The following is a 26,150-nucleotide window of genomic DNA, read 5'->3' as shown; positions in this document are numbered from 1 at the left end:
GGCAATAAACCTCAGCGTGCAGGACATGTGGGTCAGAGGTTAGGACTCAGTTGTCATTAATATGCCCCGGTGCCCCTGCCAGGCCACTGCATGGTGCTGCAGCCTTCACAGAGAGAGAAGCTAATGGTGGGCTCAGGAACACTGTCTCCTGAAGGGTGGAGAGCCTGGAAGGAGATGGGGGACCTGCCTCTCACTGCCTATACTTCACAGTAATGCAAAGCACTCGGAATAGCTCAGGCTTATCTAGAAAAGGATTTTTTTTTTTTTTTTTTTGTTCTGGGATTGGATTATTCTCTTTGGGCATTTTTGAGTTTTTTTGTTGTCTTGTTTTTATTGTTTAGTTGGGTTTTTTTCCCCCATACCGAAGAGGAAGCTTCTACTATACACCTGTAATGGTGATAAGAGCCAGAAGCCATGCTCTGCCAGTGCCCTAGCTTTCCTGGCACACTGCAGCTCCAGACAGATGTACTGATCCCAACTGCAAGTCACTGATGGCAGGGAAATCTGTGGCCTGCCCTGGCTGGCTAAAATAGTCACACAATGGCCAACAGGCCTCTCAGCTGGGGTAACTTTAGGCTCAGTCAATCTCACAAGTTGTTCACTTTACATTCTGCCCTGCAACCACGTATGTTTCCAGATGTGCAATACACTGGAAATTATAACCTGTCCTGATGGGCTCAATGCATGGAGATTTTGGACTGTTGTGTATCATACACCCCTTGCGCTTTAATATAGGGATTGGCATGGGTCGAATTATGGTGGTTTGAAGGGAGTGGTTAGTAAGGCAACTGAAAATACCACTCACAAAACAGCTTCAGCATGGTCTGCAATAAAAAAGAATCCCCAGACGGACCAAGATGGAAGAGACCCAAGTGCCAGGAGTGGTTCAGTCACCATGCTTACTGAAATCTAATCTCCTTGCTGTGGCAGGCAATAAGAGGCCTGTGAAAACTATAACCTGATTTTTTCCATCATTAGCTATGACCTCGCTTCTGACTGCTTACTTCAGTCTCAAAGGATGGGACCCTTTCTGGAGGGAAGACCTGTGCCTCTGTTCCCTGAAAGGAAATTAGTCTGTAGCATTGCTATGCTTTGCTTAATATGTTTATGAAAGTGGAAATACCACCTGAATTCCTCTATAGACTCTGCAGGGAAATCATGTTTCCATATTACATTATGAGAAATGCAGCAAAGGTGTGCTATGCTCAGTTAATATTTTTAATGTATGGAGGTAAAAGAAACTTCAGTTCAGAATAAATATATGCTTCCCTCTTTCTATTCAACATCCATGGTGCTATAAATACAAACTGCAGGGTACTTTCAGAACTGAGAGCCTTTAAGACTTCTCAAGGGAAAACATCACACCAAATTAATCTGCCGTCAAGTGGAAATTCTATATTGTTTGCATTTGCCAATGTTCTGTATGTGGCTGTAATTGCACTGAAGCAAATATCTGCTTTGAGTTCTTCACAAGATTAAATGTGGCCAATTGGGCGTAAAAGAGTAATTGAAATGCAGAGCTGCTGCTTTGGATTTGTTAGAGGCATTGCTCATTTTTGCTTTGACTTGACGACACTAGGTTCTGACTTTCCATTAAAACAGGGAAATCTGGGGAATGTGATTTCAGGCATCGGGTTGCAAGCTCAGAGGAGGACATTCATCTGGCACTGCACTGCCCTGCAGTGTGCCAGCAGGCAGTGTGCCCTGGGCATGCTCCTTGCATGCAAGGGGACACCTTCCTCTCTCTGACCAGCAGAGAGGCTGTCGACAGCTGGGCCCCAGAGTGCAGCATCTGCTTGAGAGCTTCAGTTGGTTCCTGAGGATGTCATGGTCCTGAAGTTCTGAGTATTTGCCATAGATTTGAAGCAAAAAGGGCTTGTGAAGGTCCAGCAAGAGCCTCTGTGGCTTGTAGCAGAGGGAGTCCATGGTCTGAATTGCATCCTAACTAGTGTCACCACGTCAGACCAAAGGACCATGTTAGCTTGCAAAACCTGCAGTCTCACCCTAAGCCAGCTGGATGTGAAATGTTAAAGATTTGCTTAAAAGCCTTATGCTTTCCTTTTATTTTACTAGCTTAGTAATTTTCCCTCTTGCCAAATAAATGCAATTATAAGCAAGTAAAAAGTATTTTTTCAAGTTGACTGTGTTGCCTTTTAATTCTACATGAAAACCCAACTGCTCCCTGTGCCCTGTCCAACAGGTAGTTAAAAAACCAGGCCCAGGTGAGCAAAACTGCGAGTTTGAATCCTTCTTTATTCCATTTTCTTTCCTATTAGTGCGCTTATGTAAAAAATACATGCCTGACAGTTTCTAACAGTTTGCTCATGCTCAGCCTTTCCCCAGATTTTCTCTGTGCAGCTACGAAGCAGTCCTGACAGCATCCTTACAGTCTTCAGAGAGGGCAGCATCTCTTGGGCTGGTGCCAGGAGACAAAGCTTCTTGGCACTAGCAGGCTCCTCTGCCTGTGCCCCTTCCTAACCGGAGGTCCAAGTCCCGAAGCTGCTGGAGGAAGCCGGAGTTGGGGCAGATCCCTCTGTGGGAGCGCACAGTCTCAATGGCGGTGGCGAGGGACATACCTTCACAGATCATCAAGAAAGCGAGGACAAGAGTTGCAGACCGACTGATTCCCATTGCACAGTGAACCAGTACTTTGCCTAGAAAAAGGAGAGAGATTTGCAATTATGCCAGCAGGCCTCATGGTGGGGATTATTGTGCTGGAGCAGAGATGGAAGCTGGTACTGGGGATGGACAAGCAGGTGTGTACAGCCCTGCAGAGCAGCCCTGGTGCAGTTCCTCTGGTTGGGGAACATGGGGTTTTTACTGGCTGGGGACAGAAAATTCGTAATTGTGTTCCAGCATCCGTGGTCACTTGTTTGAGCTTAGCTTAGCTGTCCGTCTCACAGCACACCCTTATCCCTCCTGCCCAGCCTGCCATCCGTCGTGTCCCTGCTTGCTCACGTGTGGTTTTGGGAGTGATGTACTTGCTGGCAAAGTTTCAAGAGTTCATACTTGATATCTCTACTGTGGGAAGCAGCCTTGGCAGGTTACTTATTACTAGAGGGCTTGGAAACTTGGGATTTCAGAAGTGCAATGCTCAGGATTGCTCACTGCTGTTACGGCAACACTCCTGGTTTTCCACAAACTCTTCTTTTCTTCTTGCTTAGGGCAGTAATGCTTTCTGAGGGTGTTGACTGCTCCCCAGACTTTTTTGGAAGTGTGTGAAGAAAATGGACATTATCATTAAGAGCAGCTATTTGTATAAGGCATTTGCAATAGCTCACTTACGCACTTTTATTTCTATAGGCTACCCCATACTAATCACTCTCCCTCCCTAATGCCTCTATTTTCCCCTGTTTATTAAGTGACTGGTAGGAAGACAATTTATGAAATGTTTTTAGTTTTCCATAGATTTCAGTGCAAGGTGTGCATCTTCATTAGGAGTTCATTAACAGTAACATCATGAGTCCTTCCCCTGTTGCTGTGAGTGAGCCTGAGGGAACACCTTCCAGGAATCCAGCAGTGTAACTCTTTCCTTCCCTCTGCTCTGCTTTTGGTTTTCCTGCTGTGATCATGAATGGAAGCAGCCTAACAAGCTCAATTGTGTATTGCAACTGCCTCCTAGGTTTCTAATATGTGATTTTGACCCAGTGGAAGAAGATGAATATTTTTTAAATGGTCTTATTTGAAATTAAAGAAAGTTTTTTAATTAAAGGAAAATTTTGCTCTCAGATGGAAGAATTCAGCTTTGTGGTCCTTTCCCTCTAGTTATAAACAAAGAGCTCATTCCAGAACCTGAAAATTTGCATCTTGTAAATATTGTAAAATGCTTCAACTTTCACAAAAATGGTAAGATAAATAAGAAAATTTTAATTGAGAGTGAAACTCAATTTTTGTATAACTGTTCTAATCAATTATAACCATGCCTGAATATTTGCACGCTCTCTTGTCCTTTGCTGCAATCAGATCTATTTTTCTCACAGATAGCGTGGCCCAGCAACTCAGCATTATGATTAGAAGCACATATGAACTTCTGACCACCAAACGGACAGCCTCCCATTAAGGCAGCTGAAGAAAATGTCTTTTTAGCATGGAAATTTCTGAACAGTTCACTGGAAATCTTCCCAAGTTTGAAACAAAGTATTTTCTACTTTTAAATTTTTTTCTTTTATTCTGTCACACGTAGAGTCTTGTTCATTCACTTTATAGCTGTACAAAATGCAATTTAGTGGCAGTATAATGTCTATCCAGAAAAGATGAAAAATCAGTGATGACAATCCCATGTTATTTTCCTTTGGAGATGGAATAGACTATCTCAGATGCTGGTTCTTTACAAAATGTAAGGAGAGGTAGAAAGAACAGACAGCTTTTCAGGGCAAGTTCCTTGTTTTGTTTGTGCTTACAGGATCTTAATCTCTCTATTACTAGGGACCAAGACAAAAATATCCTTGTTGGATGATGAGCCCGGATCCAGAAAAAATCCTCAGACTGATTGCCCCCATCTCCCTAGGTGTAAATTCTGGGTACTTTGTGCACAGCTTTTAATCTTAAATCCCATTTTGTTTATGATGAGTATTTATTTAGCAACCATTCTAGTTCTGACTAATGATGATGGTATAGCCACATGCTCAGAGAGGGTGAGCATGTGTTGTGAAAACCTGCTCTGGCCAGCAGGTTGAGAGAAGTGTTGAGTTCCACAATGTATGTGACACAGCCACCTCTCATTATCCTGGCATGAGAAATCCGAGTGCAGCCCTAAAGATAGACATGTCTTCAGTAGAAATAAAGGGACAAATATAGTCTGGTGACAGCATACTTGGACCAGGCATCAAAACCTTTGGGGGAAGGAAGAGGTTTTCCAATCTGAGGTTAGTTTTGCAGAATTTCTGTTTCTGTTTTCTCATCCAGATACAGTTTAATAGAATTTACTGAGATATTGCTGCCCTTATACAAGTTAACTTAATGTAAATTCTTGGAAGTGAAGTCCTACTTTTTATGGGCATATGGAGAAATGTTTTGCACCCCTGCTAAAAGAAAATGCTAATTTGAATTTCCATCAGACTTCTTATTCAATGTGCTGCACTTCCATTAGCTTCCTCCCAGTCTTGTAGGGTGTGTATGCTGTATTATCTTCCCCAGAGAAGGAAGGCACTTGGCATCCAAATAACCCTGGTCTGAGATTTTCAGAGGAGCGTAAAGGAATCAGGAACACAACTTCACTTTGAAAAATACTGTAAATAGGGCTAGGCCAAAAGATTTTTGAAAAATCTTTGCTTCAGTAGTTTGCAGGAGGCCTAACTGCAATGTGTTGGCAGGAATGGGAAATCCAGACATTCACCCAAAATGTACACCCAAATAACAGAAGCCAAGAAACAAAATGTTCTGAAAATTTTTCTTGGAATCGAACCTCTCTTTTTCATTTGTTTCTTGTTTTTGTTTTTTTGTTTTGTTTTGGGATTTTTGTGTTTGTCTGAAAACTTCTGAGCTACTAGCACTCTACAACTAAAAGAAAAAGAATTTATATTTTGAACTGCATCATAAGAGAGAAAAACAAGCAAGAAAAAACCAGAAAGAACTGGCCTTGATGTTAGATTTGATTTTGCATCACTATATATTTTAAAATTAAATCTCAATGCATGGGGGACAGGACACTTTATGTTCTGAATCTAATTTTTGTAAAATTGTTTGAGTCCTCCCCCTCCACCTGTATGAAGACTTCTGCCTTTGAAAATGCTCTGCCCCACTAGCAGTCTTGAACTGAAGACCAAACTGAGCACAGGTACAAATGCCGCTGTTAAATATTTCCTGTTGTGTTTTTGTTGGAGGCACAGAAACCAGAACAAATGCCAGGATCCTGCTTGTACAGGCTGGCTCTATTGTTTTGTGTCTGTGTCTGAGAGAAGACTGTGTCCAAAAAGAATACACTGAATTTTCTTCCTTTGGCTTTTGTCCCTTTGGCTTTTGTCCCTTTGGCTTATCTGCACTTCAGAAGAGTCCTCTTCTATCAGCAAAGTGCTTTAGAAGGTGTCTCGGCAAAAACCTGGACAAGCCCCAAGTACTGATCTTGGTCCTAATCTGCATGGTTCTCTAATCACTTGTTCCCATGAGGATGTAGGTATGTTATCTCTTTTACAAGTGCAATATGTATTCCAACATTGTTAACCGCTGTGCATAGTGAAACAAGGGCTATGACAAATGCTGGTACACTGACAATAAAACTACTTGTTTGTTGCAGATAAATCAGTCATGTGAAATGATTTAATTAATGTAAAATTGCTCTAATGAAAGCAGATTTGAATTTACTGTGTGGTTATTTTTAGCAAACAAATTGAATGTTAAACTTGAGTAAGGAAACAAAAGCTGTGTTGCTATTTGGTTCTGTTTACAGGGTCAGACCCTTGTTTCTTAGCAGCGGCTGCAAATGGGTGAAGTGACACTGAAGCCCTGGTGACATCCTGCATGTGACCAGCGCCTGAAGCCTGTCTGCTCCGTGGGCGATTCCAGCCATTCCATCAGCCCCTCGCGGGATGCAGCTGAGATGTCCCAGCACTCAGGCTCGGATTCCTGGGCGGCTGCTGGAGCGCAGCCACGGAGAGCAGCGTTCTCAGAGGCGGCTGTGTGCTCCCGTCGTGTGGGAGGCAAGGAGCTTATAACCACATCTCCTGCACCACAGAATCCGTGCCATGAGCTGTCATCTTCCAATTCTGCCTGCCCCGCCCCCATTTGATTTAACATACAGTGCAAAGAGAAGCTGGACCGGTCCCACATTAGGGGACCATGTTGCAACCTTCTCTCTGAGCATGAAACAGGATCCTTTAGGAATAATGGGATTAACTGAGGAGAAGCAGGGGCACTTAGCTTCTGGCATTATTAAATCTTGCAATCCTTATTTGAAATTTTGCACCACACATCTCAAGCTACTTTTTGCAGAGCCAGACAATAACTGTCATCTGTCTGGGATTTGTGCAGAACAATAACACTTGTTTTTTAACAGCGGATTATGGATATTCTATCCAGCTCATGCCTGCTGTAACTCTACTAACATCAAAGGGTTTGCACTGGGATAAAGTTTGCACATTCAATTTTGTTGGCCAAATTCAAGTTAGGAAATTCAATGTTGTTGAACAAGATCAGTCATTAAAACACATAATAACTTATTGTCCTTTTGCTAATCATCATTACATGAGCTAAATGTCCTAAACTAGCCTTTGCTTTCTTTCAGGATGGATTCAATTTGGCTTAAGATGAGGCTCCAGATCTGTCACCCATAGTCAACGTCCCAGCTGCCCTCACTCCATTGGATCCAGCTGAAGTATTCTGCTCAGCAGGAGACCTCAGCTGGGCTAATGGGCCCTAGGGGCTTGTTCCACTGTTTTCCCATCTCCTGTTAGGCTTTAGCCAGGTGCAGAATCCACTGCCTATTTCCCGATTAATCCAGTATCTATTTTGTCACAGCTGAAAATAGCAAAAAGACTACGGAGAGCTTTAAATAGTGGCAAGTCAGAGCAGGTAAGAGCTGTCATCTGCTGCAGAGTGGGAGGTCAGACTGAGGTATGTAACGCACTGACAGTGGAGTCAAGCAAGAAGACTCTTTTCTCCAAATTTAAGTAGCTTCTATAACTCCCACCAACAAGAAGGTGGCAGGAGAGGGAGCCTAGCTTTTCATTTGCTCCACTGAAGTGGAGGAAGAGAAATGGCTTTGAGAGAGTCTGCCATTTCAAGACTTTAATGGGTTATGTTAACCTGCCTGTTTTAAACACATTTGGAGGTCAATAAAAGGCAAAGCTCTTTACTTGGGAATCTTTCACTCAACAGAGTCTTAGTTTAATAGTTTTCATGGCATGCGTTCATTGAGTTCTTTCCCTAGTTTTTCTGTTAGACTTCACAAAACCCTGGTGATTTACTTTAGGTTTAGCTGCATTCCAGAGAAATGTAAATTGCACAGGTGGCCATGCAAAGGGTCAAGATTGATATTTAAGGTGTTGTCCTTTGAGTTTGAGCATGAGGAAGAAGGCTAGTACTTTCCCAACTCCATGTTTTCCTTGTAGGAAAGAGGACAGATTGTGCATCTGTTCTCTCTTGTCTGAGCCTTCCCAAACAGCTCTGTTACACGGGCAAAGAAACTGCCAGGCTGTGCTGAAGGAAAGGCAGTCAAGGAAGTTGGGATCATAAAATAATGCTTATGTGGCATGGCTGCAACAGTAGTGCATGTATTGTCTAATTTCTGCAACAAAGACTATGCAGCCATTGACCACTGTGACAGGAACAGCTCGCACGTAGGAGCAAGTAAGTATACACCCCTCTGCTTCCTTTTGCTCACACTCTAGCACCTGAGTTTTAAGAAACTGCTTTAGAATAAACTTCTTACATCACCAAAGATAATATTCTGTTCAGCTAAGGTAGAAATCTGGAATAAATCAGTCAATGCTGTTTTCTGGACTTGTGGTATAATGCATCAGATTATTTTTCAAGTGTGATGGAAATAACAGCTCTTATCTAATTCTAATAAGTACTTGATTCTTAGTTTTAAATATATTTGTGCCTCATGCAGTCTTAACTTTGACTTGTCCTCTTAGGTAAAAAGGATAATATATTTCTATTAAAGAAAAAAAGTGGTGTTAAATTTGCTTGTAGTAGTTAAGCAGCAGTCTTAAATTACTTCTTAACCAAAGAGTAGTACCTTGTTACATTCTGTATTTAATATAAACTGGCCTCTTATCACCTGGTATATTTTGTTTTGTTGTTCAGTTTCACTGCTTATAATAAACACTACTTTTTTTCTTCTTCTAAATTATGTAACAATCCCCTCCCTGTCTCATCCCTGCACAGGTCATGGGTATTTAGCTGCTAAATTTCTGTACCTCAGGAAATTATGCTTCCAGAACATCTTGTTTATATATTTTCTAAACTGTTGCACTTTCCTCAAAATTATGAATGTCAGCAACAGCTGGACAGCGTATGATTAAATTTCACCTTGTCTCCATTCCCAGAACTCTACTTCCATATGGAGTTCAGTAAAGCAGTATTAAAAGCATGGGAGTAGGGATAAATATGCCTTGAGCTGTAACTTCTTCTGCATTCATAACTTAGTATTTCAGGATGCATTTTGCAAAGCACTAGTTTTGTTTGCTATTGTGGCTTGTACAATTCATCTGCTGTTTTCTGTCTTTTGTTAATTGATTTGGAACTTTGCTTTTACACAGACATGAACAGATTTTGGATCTTACCTTTCTCTGGAGCACAGCCAATAATGAATTCAATTGCAAATAGCGTATGCTATAATAAAAATGGGTGAAAATCCAAATTCCCCAAATGCAGCCCTAAGTTGCACAAGGGCAAATATTTTCTAACAGAACAGAACAAGCCCTACAAAGAGCAGGAAACACACAGGTATCTAGCATTAAGGTACACTGTTTGCAGTTACTGTGCCTCCCCTTCCTGGCTAGTAGGGTGTGGACCAGATCTACCAATGTATACAATTAAACTGAGTAGTTAGTACTTTAGGACCCTGATTGCAATTAAAGCTCACCATGATGCAAGCAAGATGGTTTGCTGAGTGTACAACTGTTCTCTTATTAAATCACTTACTTTTGAGTAGTATCTGTACAGTTTTGTGGCATAGTGATTACTTGCTTTTGTGAAAGCTTGCCCGTAGTAGTAATGATCTCCCATTGGCCCCAAGCCTCTGGTCTTGTACCTGGCATGTATTTAGTGAATCTAAAGATTTGTTTAGAAGTTATACTTTTTCTAGCAACAGCATGACTTTATTGATGTTGCTTGATCTCCCTTCTATTAAATTGCTTTCTAGCAAGTTCCTATTCTGTGTTTGCAGGACTTAGACAGATTGTAGCATTATAATTGAATCTTCTTACTCAAATATGACACTTACCCTTGTCTTTTTTTTTAAATCCTATCACTAACTTGAAAAGATCAAATAATGTGCCTCCTCCCAGGTCAGTGTGTCCCTGTAGGTAATGAAGGACACTTGCTATTTTGTCTTTTACTGATGAATAACACTAGGCATAGGGAGAATCCCTTTTAAAGTCTGTTCAGTGCATCCTTCCCTGTTTCAGGGAAAGAGGAGAACTACCACTAGGAGTTCAGGAGGCAGGTAGGATGCTACTTTGTTTGGGTATTTCCATTCTTATCCACATGCAGGTGGGTTGGTCTATGTAAAATAATATTTGGTAACTTGCCCTGCTTGTCTACTATGCAGAAAATATGCAACATGCACAGATGGTCTAGTTACCTCTTGGGGAATTCAGTGCTTCTCTGATGTACTGAGCAACAGGATAGAAGTGAATGCTGAGATCAAAGTTTGGGTTGTCCTCTGCTTCTACTCCATAGTAATCCACAGGCAAGTCATTGTAGAACTTGGGCCCAGTGTCGATGCGAAATCTCCCGGCCGCGGCATTCACAACGTGGGAGATGCCCATGCGGCTCAGCTGCGCCTTGTCACGAGCGACGTACCTGGAAGGAAGATGGGCAATCATAGTTGCCTGCTGCACTGCAACACAGGGAAGAACATGCTGCTGATGCTGAGTTTGTTACAACCACGGGAAGTGATGGTGGCTATTTTTTTGACAGGTTGATCAGGCTCAAAGTGTTCATCAGAATGCTTTGAGACAGAAGCGACTTGTTAGGAAACTAATTGTTAGATTTCCCTCAGTTTTTCCCCAAACATATGTTCAGATGGTTCTCAACTGATGAAAGGTGGTGGTGGAGATATTTCTGCACAAGCTAATGGTTTTCTGATTTCAAGGACTTTCTCACCAAGTCACCTCTGCTGAATATTGCCTCTCTGTATAAATAAATACTTTATTTATTTTTAAATAAAGAATGGAAGGTTTGGGGGAAGACATAAAATAACCTTCAGCCCTTCCTGTCTCTTACAGGTCTCCCACATAAAGGTTTGGCCAGACTTCATCCACGTGTCCTGTGGGGTGTGTGCGTGTGCAGAGCAGGCGCCGCAGCTCCTGCAGGGATGGTGTCCCAGTGCTGCTCCCACTGTCGGGCATCCAGCTTGAGGCACTTCTTATCCTAGGCCGCCGTAAGTCCTGGCTGCACAAGGAGTCCCAGGCCATCCTGAAAGGGGAGAGAAGGCATTCACCACTGGCCAGAGATAGTTCTGACAGGCCCCTTTCTTCCTCTCACCTTGTCAAAAAGTTGATTAAAACTTCATTATATTTTTAAAGATTATTTTCGTCATAGGAAATGGGTAAGTTCCTACTACTGTCTGGAATTCTAAATGCTATTATTAGCACAGTGAAAAAGCCCAGCCCTTGATATGCCAGCGTATTTTCACATGGAAAGAGGTAATGCTATGGAAAGTGTCTTGTGTAAATATATCAAAGGGTGTAGAAACAAAGAATTAACATGATATGCTGAGGTTTTCCTTTAACCAGGTAACTAGGGCTTCCTTATATATTCTTAATCTGATTTGTCTTCTAATTTGCTCAACAAACTGATCTGGACTGAGTAGAATCATTACTGCAAAATCTTATTCACTGGTCAGCTATTAATTGTCAACTTCAATGAAGAAAACTATGTAAGGAGTAGTTTGGTTCTTTCCAATGGTATTTACTTGCCATAATGGTTGTCCTAATGAGAAATGTTCATGTTAGAAAAATATGGATTAGTTACTGTGATTCCAGCTGAGCATTTATATGAGCATTGACTAATTTTTTTTTAGTAAGTTGGTTTAATTTGCATTCCTCTCCTCTCTGCTCCTTTCAAGAAGTATCCCATTTCTAATCTTGAAGCAAGTACTTCAGTTACAATGAGAAACACTTTTTTTAGGCATCTCTTTATCTTTGGAATTACTCTGTTTCCATATGGTACATTTCTTTTGAAATAGTGGTTCCTCTACAGTGTTAACTGTAGAATTGAACTGTTGAGAGGATTTTTTTAAGAGGGTAATAGAAATTACAGTTTTCTCAGAGTTCTGCTCAAAGAAAATATTATACTTCTTTTCTTGTATGTTCTAAAAATGACCCAAACAGCTGCATTACAGAGGTAATAGGAAGTCTGTCAACTCATGAGCCTTAAAACAGAAGCACCTGTCTAGGACATAGGTGAAGTTGCAGTCAGTGAGTCAAGTCTTGCTCTGAAGCATGTCTTCTACATAAATGATTTGAGGGGTGGTTTGGAGTAAAACAGTCCAGGACAGCAACCTGAAATCTTGCATCTTTCTGCTGAACATATCTATTATTAACAAATAGGTTGTATTTAAGTTCAAGCACCTTCAATGACCATTCATTTTCAAACACCAACTGTGGTGAAATGTTCTCCTAGTTTCCCACCCAGGTATTTTCTCTAGCCCTAAGTTCACATTTTGGTGTAATTTTATTTTGCATGCACAAAGACCGAGCAAGAGGATCTGCAGGCTAGCCTGCTGTGGAAGCTCATTGCATCTTCATATTAATGCATTTCCTTGCTGAAGGGCAAATGGAGCAACTAATTCCCTGAAATAGCCATAGAAAAGGAGGGAAGTGTTAGGCCACAGAATGCTCCCTACAAGTCACCCTTCTGCCATGCATGTAGGGTGATCTGCTTTGCCACCCAGTTGCCAAGAGGAGCCCTCTGTCATTTCAGTACACCTTCTCCTGCCACCTCCATGGCAGCTCTGGCATCTTGGATACAGTTTTCACCAAGTGATGTTCCCACAATGGTCTTTGTATTGTTACAAGAGCATTACAAAGAGCTCCACTGTGGAATGTGCTCCCCTCCCAAATGTGCATATCTCCTCCAGTGTCAGCTTTTACTGTGGAAACAAAAGCAGATGTTCTTGCCCATTTTGGATGGCTTTATGCAAGAGGAGGCATGGAGGAATTCCCTACTGGAACAGGCATTTCCCATTTATTTTGATTGCTGCTTTGACACTGACCACCCTAGTGTCCCCTGTGCCAGCTCCTGCCTGGCTCCTGCTGGTGATTTTGGACACTTCTCTGATCCCATAAAGGAGATCTGCAGCAGAAATGGGACTTGGATTTCCTGTGCCCTGACCAAAGGGCCATCTGCCAGTTCATGAAGTATTTTCAAGAATAACAACCTCCTCCAATCCTTCCCACCTCATAATATCTGCAGTAAATGTTCCCCTTTTTTGATGTACCTAATTCCTTGCGGTGTGGCTAATGACCACTCTAGGACACTTCTCCCTCCTTGTAAAGTTGCTTTAAACTGTTTTGTTTTTTTCTTATTCAATACTGTCTGTTATCCTTTTCTCTTGCTTTCTCCACTGTGTAAATACTTTCATTTTCCTCTTACCTCAGTGGACTGAAGGCTGCTGTCAGCCTTGCTTTCCTAATCCTCACAGGAGCTGGGCAGATAACTGTGAACCTAAGGAAAAGGCCTCCTTCAAAGACTTGTTTTGTTTTGTTAGAATTGTTTCTAAAAGGGAACATAACTGCATAGGCTGGGCAAAAGGAGGTACTGTCTGCTACATGGATATTTAAAGCTGTGGAATAATAGTCTTTATAAGATGGGACTACTTCAGAATTATGCTAAGATGACTTTCAGCTTGTGCTCACATGGACACTGTATTATAGATTAGGAATTTACTCCTGTTGAAACACAGATGTGAACTGCTGATGGTGTGTACAAAGCTTATTTCATTTTCGTTCTGGTCACATGTTTTTTAATTGGAGAATATAATCAGTTTCTGTAAACTATACATCCAATAAAAAGGAAGGACTAGAGTTCAAATTTCAAATGCGAAATAACACTAACAGGCTGCAAATTGACTCAAAATCAGAGAAGCCTCAGTAGGACTATACAACTAATATATTGAATATTGAATGCATTGAAAAAAAAAACCTTTCCATAGAAAATTTACAGACAGAAAAACAAGATTTTTTTTCTGAATAAATGACTACTCAGTTCTGACATTAGTCTAACATCTTAACTCACTAAATTTATACATGCAAGTGTCATTACTGAAATGCAAATATTTAAGGAAAACAATGCTATGATTAAAAAGTTCTGTAATGTTTTATAAGGAACATGGATAGATTTAAAAACATTAGTGTGAAAGGAAAATTATTATTTGTAATAATGTGATGGTTGTTCATTTAAAAATGTTTTTAATGACTCTCAGCTCACTTTCTCTATACTAACTTTTTGTAGTGGATCAGTTTCTAAGATGTGTGTTGTATGAATGAGCATTACAACCAGCATTTAAAATGCTGGTTTCTGGATGCTGATAACATGAGACATTCCTGATCTTTGCTCTACTGGAGTTGTATTTTGGTAATTATTCAATCACATAGGAGAAATTTTGCCATTGTATTTATATTAATTTTGAATAGGCAGGTATTGCAACTGTAGTTGTATCTGTACTATGCAATAGAATTTCCTTAATTACAACTAGCAGGTGGAGTGCGATCAGAGGCCTGTTGCAAGCAGGTCATTCTGATGATGCAGAGTGACCCAGAGGATGACACAGGCTGGTGAGAGCAACCTGATCAATGGTTCCCAATATATCAACTATCCCAGGAAGAAAGTGGTCCTGTCAGAGGTCCCAGATAACATCTCCTTCATGACTAGGATTCTCTCTGCCCAGTAGGGAATGCCCCTATGGACTGCATACACTGTGGATGCTTTGGTTGGGTTTCAGTTAATTCAGTGACTACAGCTTTATCTGTAACAGAATTGGTGCAATTCAGTGCCATGCTGGGGAGAGGGCCTTTAGAGCCTTTAGGTTCCTTTACAGGTGTCTCAGTCCTTGGAAACATATGCCACCTTTTATCTAATTTCCCAATTCCATGGTATTTAATTAAACAACAAAATTAAAAGTCAGTATAATTTGACAATTTATCATTGCCTTGATACAAGATCAAGTTGAGAGGATGGTATGAAGGCTGACATGAAACAGCAGAAAAGCCTGCAGCATGATGCTGAGGTAAGTCAGGAGGAAAACGCAACTCTTGTGTCTAGGATATTTAGTAGAAAGCCTTTACAACCTCTGCTTTAACTTGCATTTAAAAATGCCAAGATAAACAAGGGACCTGTGTATACTATAAGGATGTTAATGTGTTAATTTCAATCAAGTGTCAAATAGTTTAATCATCCCAGGACCTATGCTGGCTTTTCTGTATGGGTAGAACTTAGCCATTTTCTTATGACATTAGTAAAAATATTTCTGAGTCTTTAAATCCCGAGAACAAAGCAGCCTCCATCCTGTGTTTTCTCAAGCTGCTATATGCTATAACCTTGCCATCCCAGTGAAGATATCAGTCTGGCTATACTTTGAATAGACTGATTTGTGGTGGTAAAAGACTAGGCTGAAGCTCAGGACTTGGCCAAGTAGGTCATGTCAAGTTCATGCCTATCATGTATTCAAAAGCCATAAACATTTCTCAGAAAGCCTATCCCCTAGAAAGGTTCCTCCAAGCTAATGTATGTTTGAGAGAGGGTTTTGTGTTGCTACATCGCCACACAAATGACAAGTATTACTGTCATCATTCTTTCTTCCTTAGCGTTTAACCCAATAGTCTCACTGGAGTCATAATTTATCAATTGCTAGGAGCACTACGAGATATAGATGGTATGAATCAAACAGCAATGACTGAGGTAGGGCTGGCTGGACTTGAAAGCTGAGACAGAGGCAGTGTCTAGGGAGGCACAAGGTATTTGAGTAGCCAACTGTTTGTAAGAAAATATCTTCAGCAGCTGGAGGCTATAATCTGAACAGCACTTCCAAATTTAGTGGAAGCTTCCAGACCCATAAGTGTAACCTAGCTATGCATTTAGGGCACTTGGTGGGGCTTGGCAAAATCCATTGCTCTCCACAGCTCACACAAGGCCTATGGTCAGGAGCAGACTAAATCTTTGTACTGGACAGCTTTCAGCAGCATAAGGCAAAAACATTTGACTTTTTTCCTCTCGATATTGCACTGGTAAACATTTTCCATCCTAACTTCAGAGGAATTATGATGCTTCCTAACTGATAAAGTAAAATATTCTCTGTGTGCTATCCAGGGAAATCAGCAGCTACATTTTTGATACAAAGCACTACTCAAATGTAAGGAAGAATTTAATCAACCCATCCTGGTACTCAAATATGCTGAATTTACCACCATTTCCACTGATGTTATGGATTTCCAGGCCTCAGAAGCCTCAAAATGTCTGATTTTTTCATAGTATGTCTGTGGGCCAGGCTGTAGGTCTCAAATCTAATGGTCTTGACTGTTTCAGGATGTACATTAGCATGCAGGCCCCAAGGCAGGGTAGCCTTGGAGTTTTGTTTTGATTTTTGGGGTTTTTTTTTGTGACTGTAGAATAAAATATTCTCTTGTCATCAGTTGGTTAGTACATTTATATTTACCAACCATGTGTGCAGTTCCTGACAGTGACTAGACAGGCTCAGCCATCCTCTGATGTGCAGCAATGTTGTACCAAGTGTGCAAAACCTGGCCACCTGCTGATTTGCTAACCCTTCTGAGTCTTGAATGTATGTTTATTTTATTCTTTAGCCATGGGAAACCAACTCTGTAGAGTTATTGCCCACACAGCAGCTTTGAGTGGACAGGAGAAGTGAAAAATATGAGCAGCAAAATTATTTTTTCCTGACCCATCCTTTCCTCACAAAATGCAAAACCATGGGTCACTGTACCTGGTCACATATTTGTAATGTAAGTGGAATCCTAACCATGTTTAAGAGTTAGGACAGAGACATGGACAGAATCTGTGCCAGGTAGAGAAATGCACATGTTGTATGCTTTACAGAAACCATGGCTGATAGGAAGCACCACCACAAGGATTGCAGAGATGAGGTAGTTTATCCACCCCAAGTTCTTCTGTGGCTTCTTCACCACTGAAGCTTGGATATATTATGTTTCTGAATTGGACTTTTTATTTAGTAGTTACAAATTTTACATGCCATTTAATAGTGTGCATTGTAACTATTTAAAGTTGAGCATAAAACAGGCCCAGACATTGTTAACAATCTGCATGTTACGATATATTCTTTTGTGTAACTGCTTGTTATAGCACCAGCTATTAAGAATTTATTACTGGTGCATTTTAGGTAGTGCTTTACAGTCATTTAATTATAGCCATCTAGCAATCATTACATAAATATGCATTGAGAGCAAGAACCCAAAGTAAGGTGACCCAAAAGGCTTCTACCTGCCAAGACCATAGTTTGGACCCTCAGGTGGCAATGATGTCATTGCATATGCAGGGAAAGAGAGAGTTTAAGGCTGTACAGGGAGCTGTGTTCCTCCCAGCACTAGGTGTTCATGAAGTCATCAGCTGGAGCAAGAGCACTGTAGAGCTCTAAGGACCTGAACTTGGCTATTGGCAAGCAAGAGCAAGTAAAGCAAAGTTGGTTCCCTTCCAGCCCTAGGCCCAGCAAAGATGTGACTTTTGGCTGTGAGCACAGTTCAGCTACAAAACCAGGCCCTCTGGAGCCCACTGGTACCTCTACTCTCAGCTGCCAGCTGCATCCTTACACCCATTAACCCAGCCTGATCTGGTAGACCAACAGACACACTTCATATGACCCAAAGACAGTAGCTGGTCCAAAATGCATCTCCCACATCTCCATGCTATTTATGACTGCAACACCATGCCCACATTTGAGAGTCTCTTTAGCTCCTGGCCAGGCTACTGCTTCTACTCAAATATTATTGCTGGTGTCCTCTCCTGCAATGGACTTCAGCCATCAGACTTCACTGTCAGTTCTGACAGCCTCTAACTCCTTCTTCCATTCAATACTGACTTTTCACTACTTCTTGAGTAAACAAAAATCCCAATCTATAGCATTATAGCACTAAACAGTTCTTAGACATGCTATGAAACACTCTTGATATCACTATGCTTGCACTTCAAGACAGGCTTACCTAAAATTTAGTTGTTCTGTGTTAAGGCTGGCTCTTCTGGGCTCAAGAATTGTTACATCACTGTTACATTACTCTCTTCCCTCCAGCAATAACAGGTTGTGGGTGAAAACTGGTGTTCTGTGAATTTGTAAGCTCTATTTTTCCTCCTAAAAGCGCCCTCAGAAACTTACTGAAAAGTTGAAGGATGAAACATTTCTGAAAGACAGGCTGGCAAGTTGATGCAGGTTGCTCTAAATCAGGAGCAACATGTGCCACTTTGATTTTCTCTTGGAGCTGCCAGTCAGAACCAGCTGGGTTGTCTGGCTGACACTGGTTTTTTGGTACAACTACTCCAAAGCCCTCACCCTCCCTGAACAACATATATCCTAGCTGCTTTTTCATGGCTCATAGCAATGCTTTACCAATATTTGCTGCCTGCACTTGCAGGGAGCGTTTGTTGCTCCTATTACTGGATGATAGTACAGTATGACCCTGGGAGAGGTACAAGCTTGGATTTATTCACAGATGGCCTGAAATGCGCTGAGTCTGTTCTCTGATGCAGACCTGGTGGCCTGGAGGCTCACCTTTGTGGTGCTCTTCAGCCTCACATTGTCACTGTGTGGGAGACAGAGCCTGTTCCTGCTGTAGCTCAAGCACATTTTCTGCTCCATATGCATGGCTGTTTGGGCTGAAACTGCAACTACCACAGAGCCCAAGTCCTACACTCTTTTGGATATAGTCTGCTATGTAAGGAGTGTTGATTTGGACATCACACGTCCAACTGAACACAACATGAGAAAGCCAGGTGGGCTGCACTGAGCATAGAGCTTGCTCAGAGAACAAAGTGTCACTTGGGTGTTGTTTCCAGTCTTTCAGCTATGGTTTCATTCTTCAGATTTACTCTATCTTTCATATTCTTAATGTAGCCTCATATAATTTTTCCAGGTCACCTTCTAAATGACCAGAAGTCATGTTTATTTCCTGCTTTGGCAAGGTTTAGAGGCCAAGGATTTCCTGTGCTGTGCCTTGCACAAAACCCCAGTTGGAATGCAGTCCCTTAGCTCAGTATCCTGTGGCCCAAGAGAGTTTAGCAGCCCACATCTGAAGGTGAATGAAGCTGCTGTTAACAATAACTAATACAGCAGTGTCCTCCAGCACAGAACTGAAAACATCATGCTTCAGAATTCAAAGAATCCCATTACAAATGAATGGTTTCTGCCCCAAGGATTTAACCAAAAGGATGGCACAATGCAAAGCCTTTCTCCCCTGTGACTAGCTCTGGTATGTTCTTCTATCTTAAAAACAATATATTGCTGCTGCTTTTTTTTTTTTTTTTTTTTTTTTTTTTTTTTTTTTTTTTTCCTTGTGTCTCTGCTGTTTGAGGGCATTATAAGTTTCACTGCTCTTTGTTCTTCTCCTGTGGTCTCTACCAGCACCACAAAGACTCTATGCTACCCATCTTAGAGGAGAGAGCAGACACTTATCCCCTACACGGCATAGCAGGAGGGCTAAGTAACCTGCTAGGAAGTAAAATGGGAAAGAGCAGGAGGTAGGTAGCCAAGATTCCCTGGTGTTTCTTGGGCATTGGAATGCCTTTCATGCATGTTATTACGGTGATCCTGTGAGGAATAGTGCCATTCCCACTGCACAGGTGGAGATGGTGAAGTTAAGCTTGTTTTCTGTATCTCTCCCCAAGTCTGAGCTGGAGGCAGCTGAAGGGCAGAGTGCTGCCAAACACTGGTAGTGACAGCCAGACCTGAGTGAAGAGCTGCCCTCGGGTTTCGTGCGGGTCAAAAGCCTTCACTCACCACTAGCGAGCAAAAAGCAGCTTACAACAGGCAGTAAGTAACCATCAAGGTTGGACTTCCTTGCTCTTGGGGACAAGGATTTTAGGAATCATTTGGCAGATATTGACTTCAATACTCAAAAGGAAATTCAGAACACATTAAATCAAACTAAGGACAAGAAACCCTTTTATCACTGTGCTCCTGATACCCTTCTTTCTATGCTTGCAAAGTCTTTTTTTTTTTTTTTTTACAGTTATTTTAAAAAAATAATAGTATGATCTCTTATTAAATGTAGGGACATTATGGCTTTAAAGCAACTGTGCTGTCTAATTGTTTCTTTATCTTTCTCACACCCCAGCCTCTCTGATCTGAGACTTGTTAGCAATTTGATAGCCATGGCAAGATGTGGAGAGGTCTGGAAGGTTAGTTCCAGTAGCCTTTATTTAACACCAGTGTCTTCTGGCAGAAGGATAAACCACAGACAGAGCTGATTGCAAGTTCCTGTGGCCCAGGTTTCTGGCTACAAAACTGGGAAGGATAAACACCTTCTTAAACACTGCAAGACAGAACAACAGAAAGGAATGGAAATCTGCTCATAATGCAATGGCTAGAAGCAATCCAGCTGGTTTGTTTTATTCCCACCATGAGAACTATGGTCAGTCCCAGTGCAAGCTTGGCCACCTGTCAGATGCAGTTTGTGAACTCAGGCTGATAGGAATTGGACACGCTCTTGTCTTGGAGCATGCTGGTATGATCAATGCAAATTCCTCCTACAGCAGTGACACAATGTGTATGCTACCCATGCAGTCACAGATGCCCCTCATAAATCATTAAAATACCGGCTAGTTCTAATCAGATCCTTTGAGTTACAACGTAATACACTATTTGAGAACTAAAACCAGTAAATCAAGTTAGCACAGAGGTCAGAGTGAGACTGAATACAGCTGAAATTTGCTTGCTTATGTGTGTATAGTCTAAGAGATGCAAGGGAAGGAAATGAAATCCCAAGTCAGCTAAGCAAATTGCTTTCTTCTTATTGTAAAATCTAGCTACTTAAGTCTGTGGAGGGGAAGAAACCAGAAATTCATCATATTCTGTAGCAGAGCTGATTTGAGGTCTAGAATTTCCCAGCAATTGTGTTAACTCTTGGGATTATAGGTATTTCTGATCATTTGTCCTCCAGGTTAACTCTTACCATTTCTGTAAAACAAACGAGCAATTAAAAATATGTCCCCTAAATCTCATAGATCACCTACTATAAAAACAGAACATATTTTTTTTCTATAGCATAGAAAACAGGTAACTTCTAACAATAATAAAATAAAATCAAATCCTATTAGAAGCCAGATGTCGTGGTTGCACTCTTCAGTGCAACCTGGGGCACAAGAGGAACCTTTGTGAAAGGGAGGCTGCAGTGCCCAAGTGCTGGGAACCCATAAGTTGATGTGCTGGGGTGCTACTGCATAGATCCAAATAATCAGTGCTTTCTTTTCTGTATGGAAAAGGTTGAGGGCCATCTAAATTTTTTGAGTGTTATCTGACTTGGAGGACAACATGGTATGGGGTATGGCCAACCTCCACAGCAAACAAGTAGTTTGGCTGCTATAAATGGTATCTGTCAAAGAATGATACTGAAGGCTAACTTCCCCATTTATGCTATATTTGCATGTACATTTTGTTTCTTATGCTATACTTAAAAGCGACAGTAATTGTTTCTACCCTTGTGGCAGGGACAGTCTGGAGCAGAGGATCCTGCTCTGCTTAGGCTGTGTCATTCTCAGAACTGCTGAGTACTTCCTCATGTGTACTTTTCCCTTAAACCTTTCTGTCCTAAACTGGACAGAGTGTTTTTAAAGCCCATACAGCAGAGTAACTTGGCATTTGAGTTATACCTATGGAGCCATATTTCTCTAATGGTCTGCAGAGAATGCTCTCAGAGGCCCAGTTGTGGTAGCCTCCCTTCAGTCATAAACATCATCAGAACAGGACTTTGCTGTAATCCTGTGAAAGCTTGTTATTATGGGCACAGGCTTAGCTTTTGGGAGCTGCAAGTCATATGAACTCTTGGGGTTCATGCTGGCAACTCCTGAGCTGAAACATCTGGTGATGCAAACCACTAATGGTGATGCAAACCAGTGATCCAGAAAGTCACCATAAACCAGTGAACAAAGTCTCCATGAGTCACTGGCAGTATATAAAAGAACTAGCAAAAACCAAGGCAGTAAGTAACAGGTGGGGAAGATAATGAAACTTATGCACCAACAGCTTCAAACTTGGGTGCATGTATGGAGCATGGATTAATATTAAGATGGATTAATATTGTGTTTTATTTCTAATTAAACCTCAAGCACGTCTGAATTTCTCTCAAACCTGGTGGCGAAATAGTTGAAACATAGAAGGAGAAACAATGATCAGTTTCATTAGAGGTACAGCACAGCTTGGTGTGGGAACTTAAGGAAGATTTGTTGGTCAACAACAATCTCCCAACTCACTTTAACATGCTCTCCATTTAATTTGTTCTGCTATTGTAAATGTGAATCCCTGAAGTCAGACTCAGTTTTCATGGCTTTTGTAGTCTCTGCAGTGTCAGCAGGAAGCACAAACCAAAGACTTAGAGGACTTGAGCAATGTATATTTCTCTTAACGAAATCCAAACCCAGGTGACATTTTTGGGAGAGAGGGAACAGGAAATGGAGTCCCTTTAGGGGGCAGGGGCTTTTCACAACACTCAGAAACTTGGCCTACATTTCTGGTCTCCTCCCTTTCTTCTCCACAAAGGGCTTGTAGCATTTTTAGATGAACTTGGATCCACTGTATGTTGTTGAGAGAACCTGCTGGGAAATTAGGTGACTCCTGCACTCCAGGGCAGAGGAAATGTGTGTTTCTGCTTTGTGTTTTTAGGAAAGTAGGAAGATGAAATTCAAAATAAAACATAACAGATGGGAATCTCACAGAGACAGACACTGGGAAATGTTTAGACAAGCTTTGTTCCCAGTTCTTGAGCTCAGAATTTAGCCACTAAGCTGCAGAGAGACTTCAGAAAGACAATGAAATGCATTTTGGCTTCAAATACAGTTCCTCCAGATTCCAATGAGAGTTGTGCACGTGAATCTGAAGGCAAAGTATAGCCAGCAGTATGGGGAATAGATGTAATATGAGAAACTCTTATGCTATATTATTATAGTCTGAATTGTTTCCATCATTTTGGGTTAAGTAATTCCCCACTATCCATCTCTGAAGTGCAAACAGTACAGCCTTGATGTGCCCAAGGGAAAGGAAGCAAACCAGCCTTTGAATCTTTACCCAACCTTACTGCTCATATTTTGCTTTCAGTGAATAAGTGTTCAAATCCTTTAATACTTCATTCCCATAAAAATATATTTACCAGGGGTTTTTGTGGCAGCAGTGAGGCTGTGTTTATTATTTTAGGAACACCACATGACTGGCTTTAAAGAAAAGACAAGGCAGGAGCATGGAGTGCTGCAAATCTATCAGAGAACAGCAAGTTTTCCACCTGTTGAGGCAGCAGCCACAATAACAGATGCACATAATAATTACCTCTACCTCAAAGGCAGTACCTAGTCCTGCACCTTCTGCTCCCCACCTAGCAGACAGCTTGGTAACAGAATTACAAAAGAGGAGCATTGAGACAGAGTGCGTAGTGCTTTGTGAAGAATAAAAACCCAGCTCTTATTAAAAAGAAACTGGAAGGTGGAAGATAAGAAGGAAAGATCTGAAGGACCATGATGCTAAAAGAAGAGTGAAGCTAAGGAACTCCAAGAGTGTGTCTTTTTTTTTAGAGTGGCAATCAGGTTTTTGCTAATACCCTTTCCAAAGCTGCTTTCATTTGTACTCTCAACATTAGAGCTAATTTCTCTGATAAACAGGTGCCCCACACACCTACTGGAGCCCATTCCTTTCCAGAGATGATTGATTCTGCAGTGGCAAGAGGGGCACACAGGGTAAGGGCCTCGTCTCAAGTGACACCATGAATGACCATGACTGTGTGCCAGTACCGTGTTCCTATTCCTCTCTTTGCTTCTTGGCACTGGGATTGTGCTGGAGCTACATTTTGCCCCATTCGTCCCCCAGAGCACCTGGTGTAAGAAGGGCAGGGGACAGAAGGGGGACAAAGGATGTATGGCAGGCAAAACATTTTGGTCTTTCCTGCTTAAGTGCTGAGGCTTTTAAGGGTCTCATTCTCCTCTTCCTCCGACTACCAAAAGGAAAGTGGTGACATTTGGCTGGGTGAGGAGGACTTGGCCTCTGGAGTGATTTGTACCATAGTAGTTCCTTGCTGCACAAAGGAACAGATCCTTCCTAGAAAGGATTTGTAGGGGAAATTATCTCAGATCCCATTTAATCTTGACAGAAGAAGATGAGAAGACTGTGTGCTGAGTTAGAGTTTTCCTTTGAATTCCTATGGTGTTGAAGGCAGCACTATAAATAGCCACACTATCCTTTTTACCCTGGTACAATTCTGTCTCCAGCTCCCCATACAGACAGCAAGTCTGCTGGTAGGTATTTAGCAGGAATTAATTTAACCCAGTCTTCTCCTTCTGTATTCTTTTACTCCAATCATCACAATGGCTTCCACAGCCATACAAGCATGTTTCCTCAATAAAAATTTTCTGAGGAAGACTGTTGATATTAAAAATCCCATTTCTGTCTGAAAATTTGATCTTAGTTATAAATAAATATCCATAAATATCCCAAACTATAAAGAGTTAGTATGAAAAAAAACCCCAACAACCCCTCCCCCTTCCCCCTCAAACTTCTTAATCTTTCATTTTGTTTCTCCCAGGTTTTGGTTTTGAATTGCACAGCATTTTATTCATAGTCTGTTTCACATTTTCTCCTGTGTAACTGGCTGGACAGTCTCTCCTTTCCCAGGATCGACTTGCGAACATCAGCTGAGAGGAAGGAAACTCACATCCAGCGTTTCATGGCTATTATCTTACAGATAGATTTGTAAGAAATTTAAATACAAGCTAGACTGGTATTTAAATAAAATGGGCTTGTTTTTTTTAGCATCTTTTTCAGCGAGAGCCTGTAAGTGCAGCTGGAAAGCAAACTGGAATTTCACAAATCCTGGAGTTGTGGGTCCAAGGGCCCGGCCCTGGCGGGGCTCGCTGCTGGCGGGGCTGGCTGCGGGGGGCTCGCAGTGCTGACAGCGCCGGCTCGGTTTGTAAACAAGCTTAAAGGTACTTGCCTGGTAGTCGAAGCTCCCGCGCTGCGGTGTCTTGGATTACCTTTGTCTGAATAACACCACTCACCTTCCTCCTAACGTGCCACCTGCACAACAATTTCTAGCCTCTGCAGTGTTCAGTTTATTCAAAGCCTGTTTAATTCTGTTAACCGTGACCCGTGCTGCCCTCGCCCGCTCGGCCCTGCGGCGGCAGCCGGGGTGAGGCACTGCGGGGCAGCGCTGGGCCGGGCCGGGGCTGCCAGCGCTGCGACCGGCCGGGGGCGCGGCGGAGCCGGGACACGGAGCCCGGGGCTGCCCCGCCAGCGGGGCTGCCGCGGCTGCTCCCTGCGGGGCAGCTGCACTCAGCCCGGCCGTGAGCCGTGAGGGGACGGCTGGCCTTAGCCCGTGCGGCGGCAGCCGGTCCGTCCTGCTGTGCCCTAGCCTGCCAGGCGGCGCGGGCCGCCCGCGCCGCGACAGGGCGAGCGCCTTCCCGAGCACAGCCCCCGCATCGTCTGCTCCGGTTCCCCCGGGGTTTGACCCCATTTCGGAACACAGCGGCCACGGCGGGGCCGGGGCTCGGTGCTGGGTGGCAGCGCCCGCCGCCCCGCGCGGCCCCGCCGGGACCTTCCGCCCACCCTCCCGGCCGCGGCGCGCCGGGCCGACCGCGCCACCTGGCGGCCGCAGCCGGAAGCGCGGGCGCGGATGGGATGCGGGGTGGGATGGGATGAGGAGTGGGATGGGATGCCGGGTGGGATGGGATGAGGGGTGGGATGGGATGAGGAGTGGGATGGGATGAGGAGTAGGATGGGATGCGGGGTGGGATGGGATGAGGAGTGGGATGGGATGCGGGGTGGGATGAGGGGTGGGATGGGATGCGGGGTGGGATGGGATGAGGGGTGGGATGGGATGCGGGGTGGGATGGGATGCGGGGTGGGATGGGATGAGGGGTGGGATGGGATGAGGAGTGGAATGGGATGAGGAGTGGGATGGGATGAGGGGTGGGATGGGATGCCGGGTGGGATCGGATGAGGGCTGGGATGGGATGAGGGGTGAGATGGGATGCAGGGTGAGATGCGGGATGGGATGGGATGGGATATGGGGTGGCATGTGGGGTGGCATGCGGGACACACCTTTGGGAGAAAAACCGTGCGCGAGGCATCGTAACCTGAGAAGTTTCATTCTGTGTGTTACTTTGCTGTTTTTACAGTATTTTAACCATTAGAGTAAGATCCAGATTTCCAGTTGTACCAATTAGTGTTTTAAAAGTGTGGTAAGTTTGTGTCCTATGAAATGTGTTTAATTTGCCCCTGTTCTAGTACCCCCATTGACTCCTCTGCTCTGCCCTTTGTTCCAGCC

General features: G+C 42.7%; 1 protein-coding gene across 2 annotated transcripts; it reads right to left on the bottom strand.

Annotated features, from left to right (window-relative positions):
• Positions 1 to 2,233: 2,233 nt before the first annotated feature.
• Positions 2,234 to 25,038, bottom strand: LOC110480068 (dual specificity protein phosphatase 13B). 2 transcript variants are annotated; one of them, XM_031505223.2, is made up of 4 exons: positions 24,819 to 25,038; positions 10,891 to 11,082; positions 10,247 to 10,467; positions 2,234 to 2,654 (listed from the first exon to the last, which is right to left on the bottom strand). In XM_031505223.2, the coding sequence occupies exons 2-4, from the start codon at positions 11,079 to 11,081 to the stop codon at positions 2,446 to 2,448; spliced, it is 621 nt and encodes a 206-aa protein (XP_031361083.1). In that variant the 5' UTR covers position 11,082; positions 24,819 to 25,038; the 3' UTR covers positions 2,234 to 2,445. The 2 variants fall into 2 exon arrangements, with proteins under 2 accessions (XP_031361083.1, XP_021403441.2); XM_021547766.3 differs by having other exon boundaries at positions 24,883 to 25,038.
• Positions 25,039 to 26,150: the final 1,112 nt, after the last annotated feature.

The sequence above is a fragment of the Lonchura striata genome, chromosome 7 (assembly GCF_046129695.1).
Source record: "Lonchura striata isolate bLonStr1 chromosome 7, bLonStr1.mat, whole genome shotgun sequence".
Lineage (NCBI taxonomy): Eukaryota > Metazoa > Chordata > Aves > Passeriformes > Estrildidae > Lonchura > Lonchura striata.
This window is presented reverse-complemented; position numbering and strand designations above follow the sequence as displayed.

Coding starts and splice junctions, on each gene's coding strand:
- LOC110480068 (XM_031505223.2), bottom strand. CDS start 11,081: ATGGCCTGGGACTCCTTGTGCAGCCAGGACTTACGGCGGCCTAGGATA. Junction 10,468..10,890: donor AACCTTTATGTGGGAGACCT/GTAAGAGACAGG, acceptor TCTTCCTTCCAG/GTACGTCGCTCGTGACAAGG. Junction 2,655..10,246: donor AGCACTGAATTCCCCAAGAG/GTAACTAGACCA, acceptor TCCTTTTTCTAG/GCAAAGTACTGGTTCACTGT.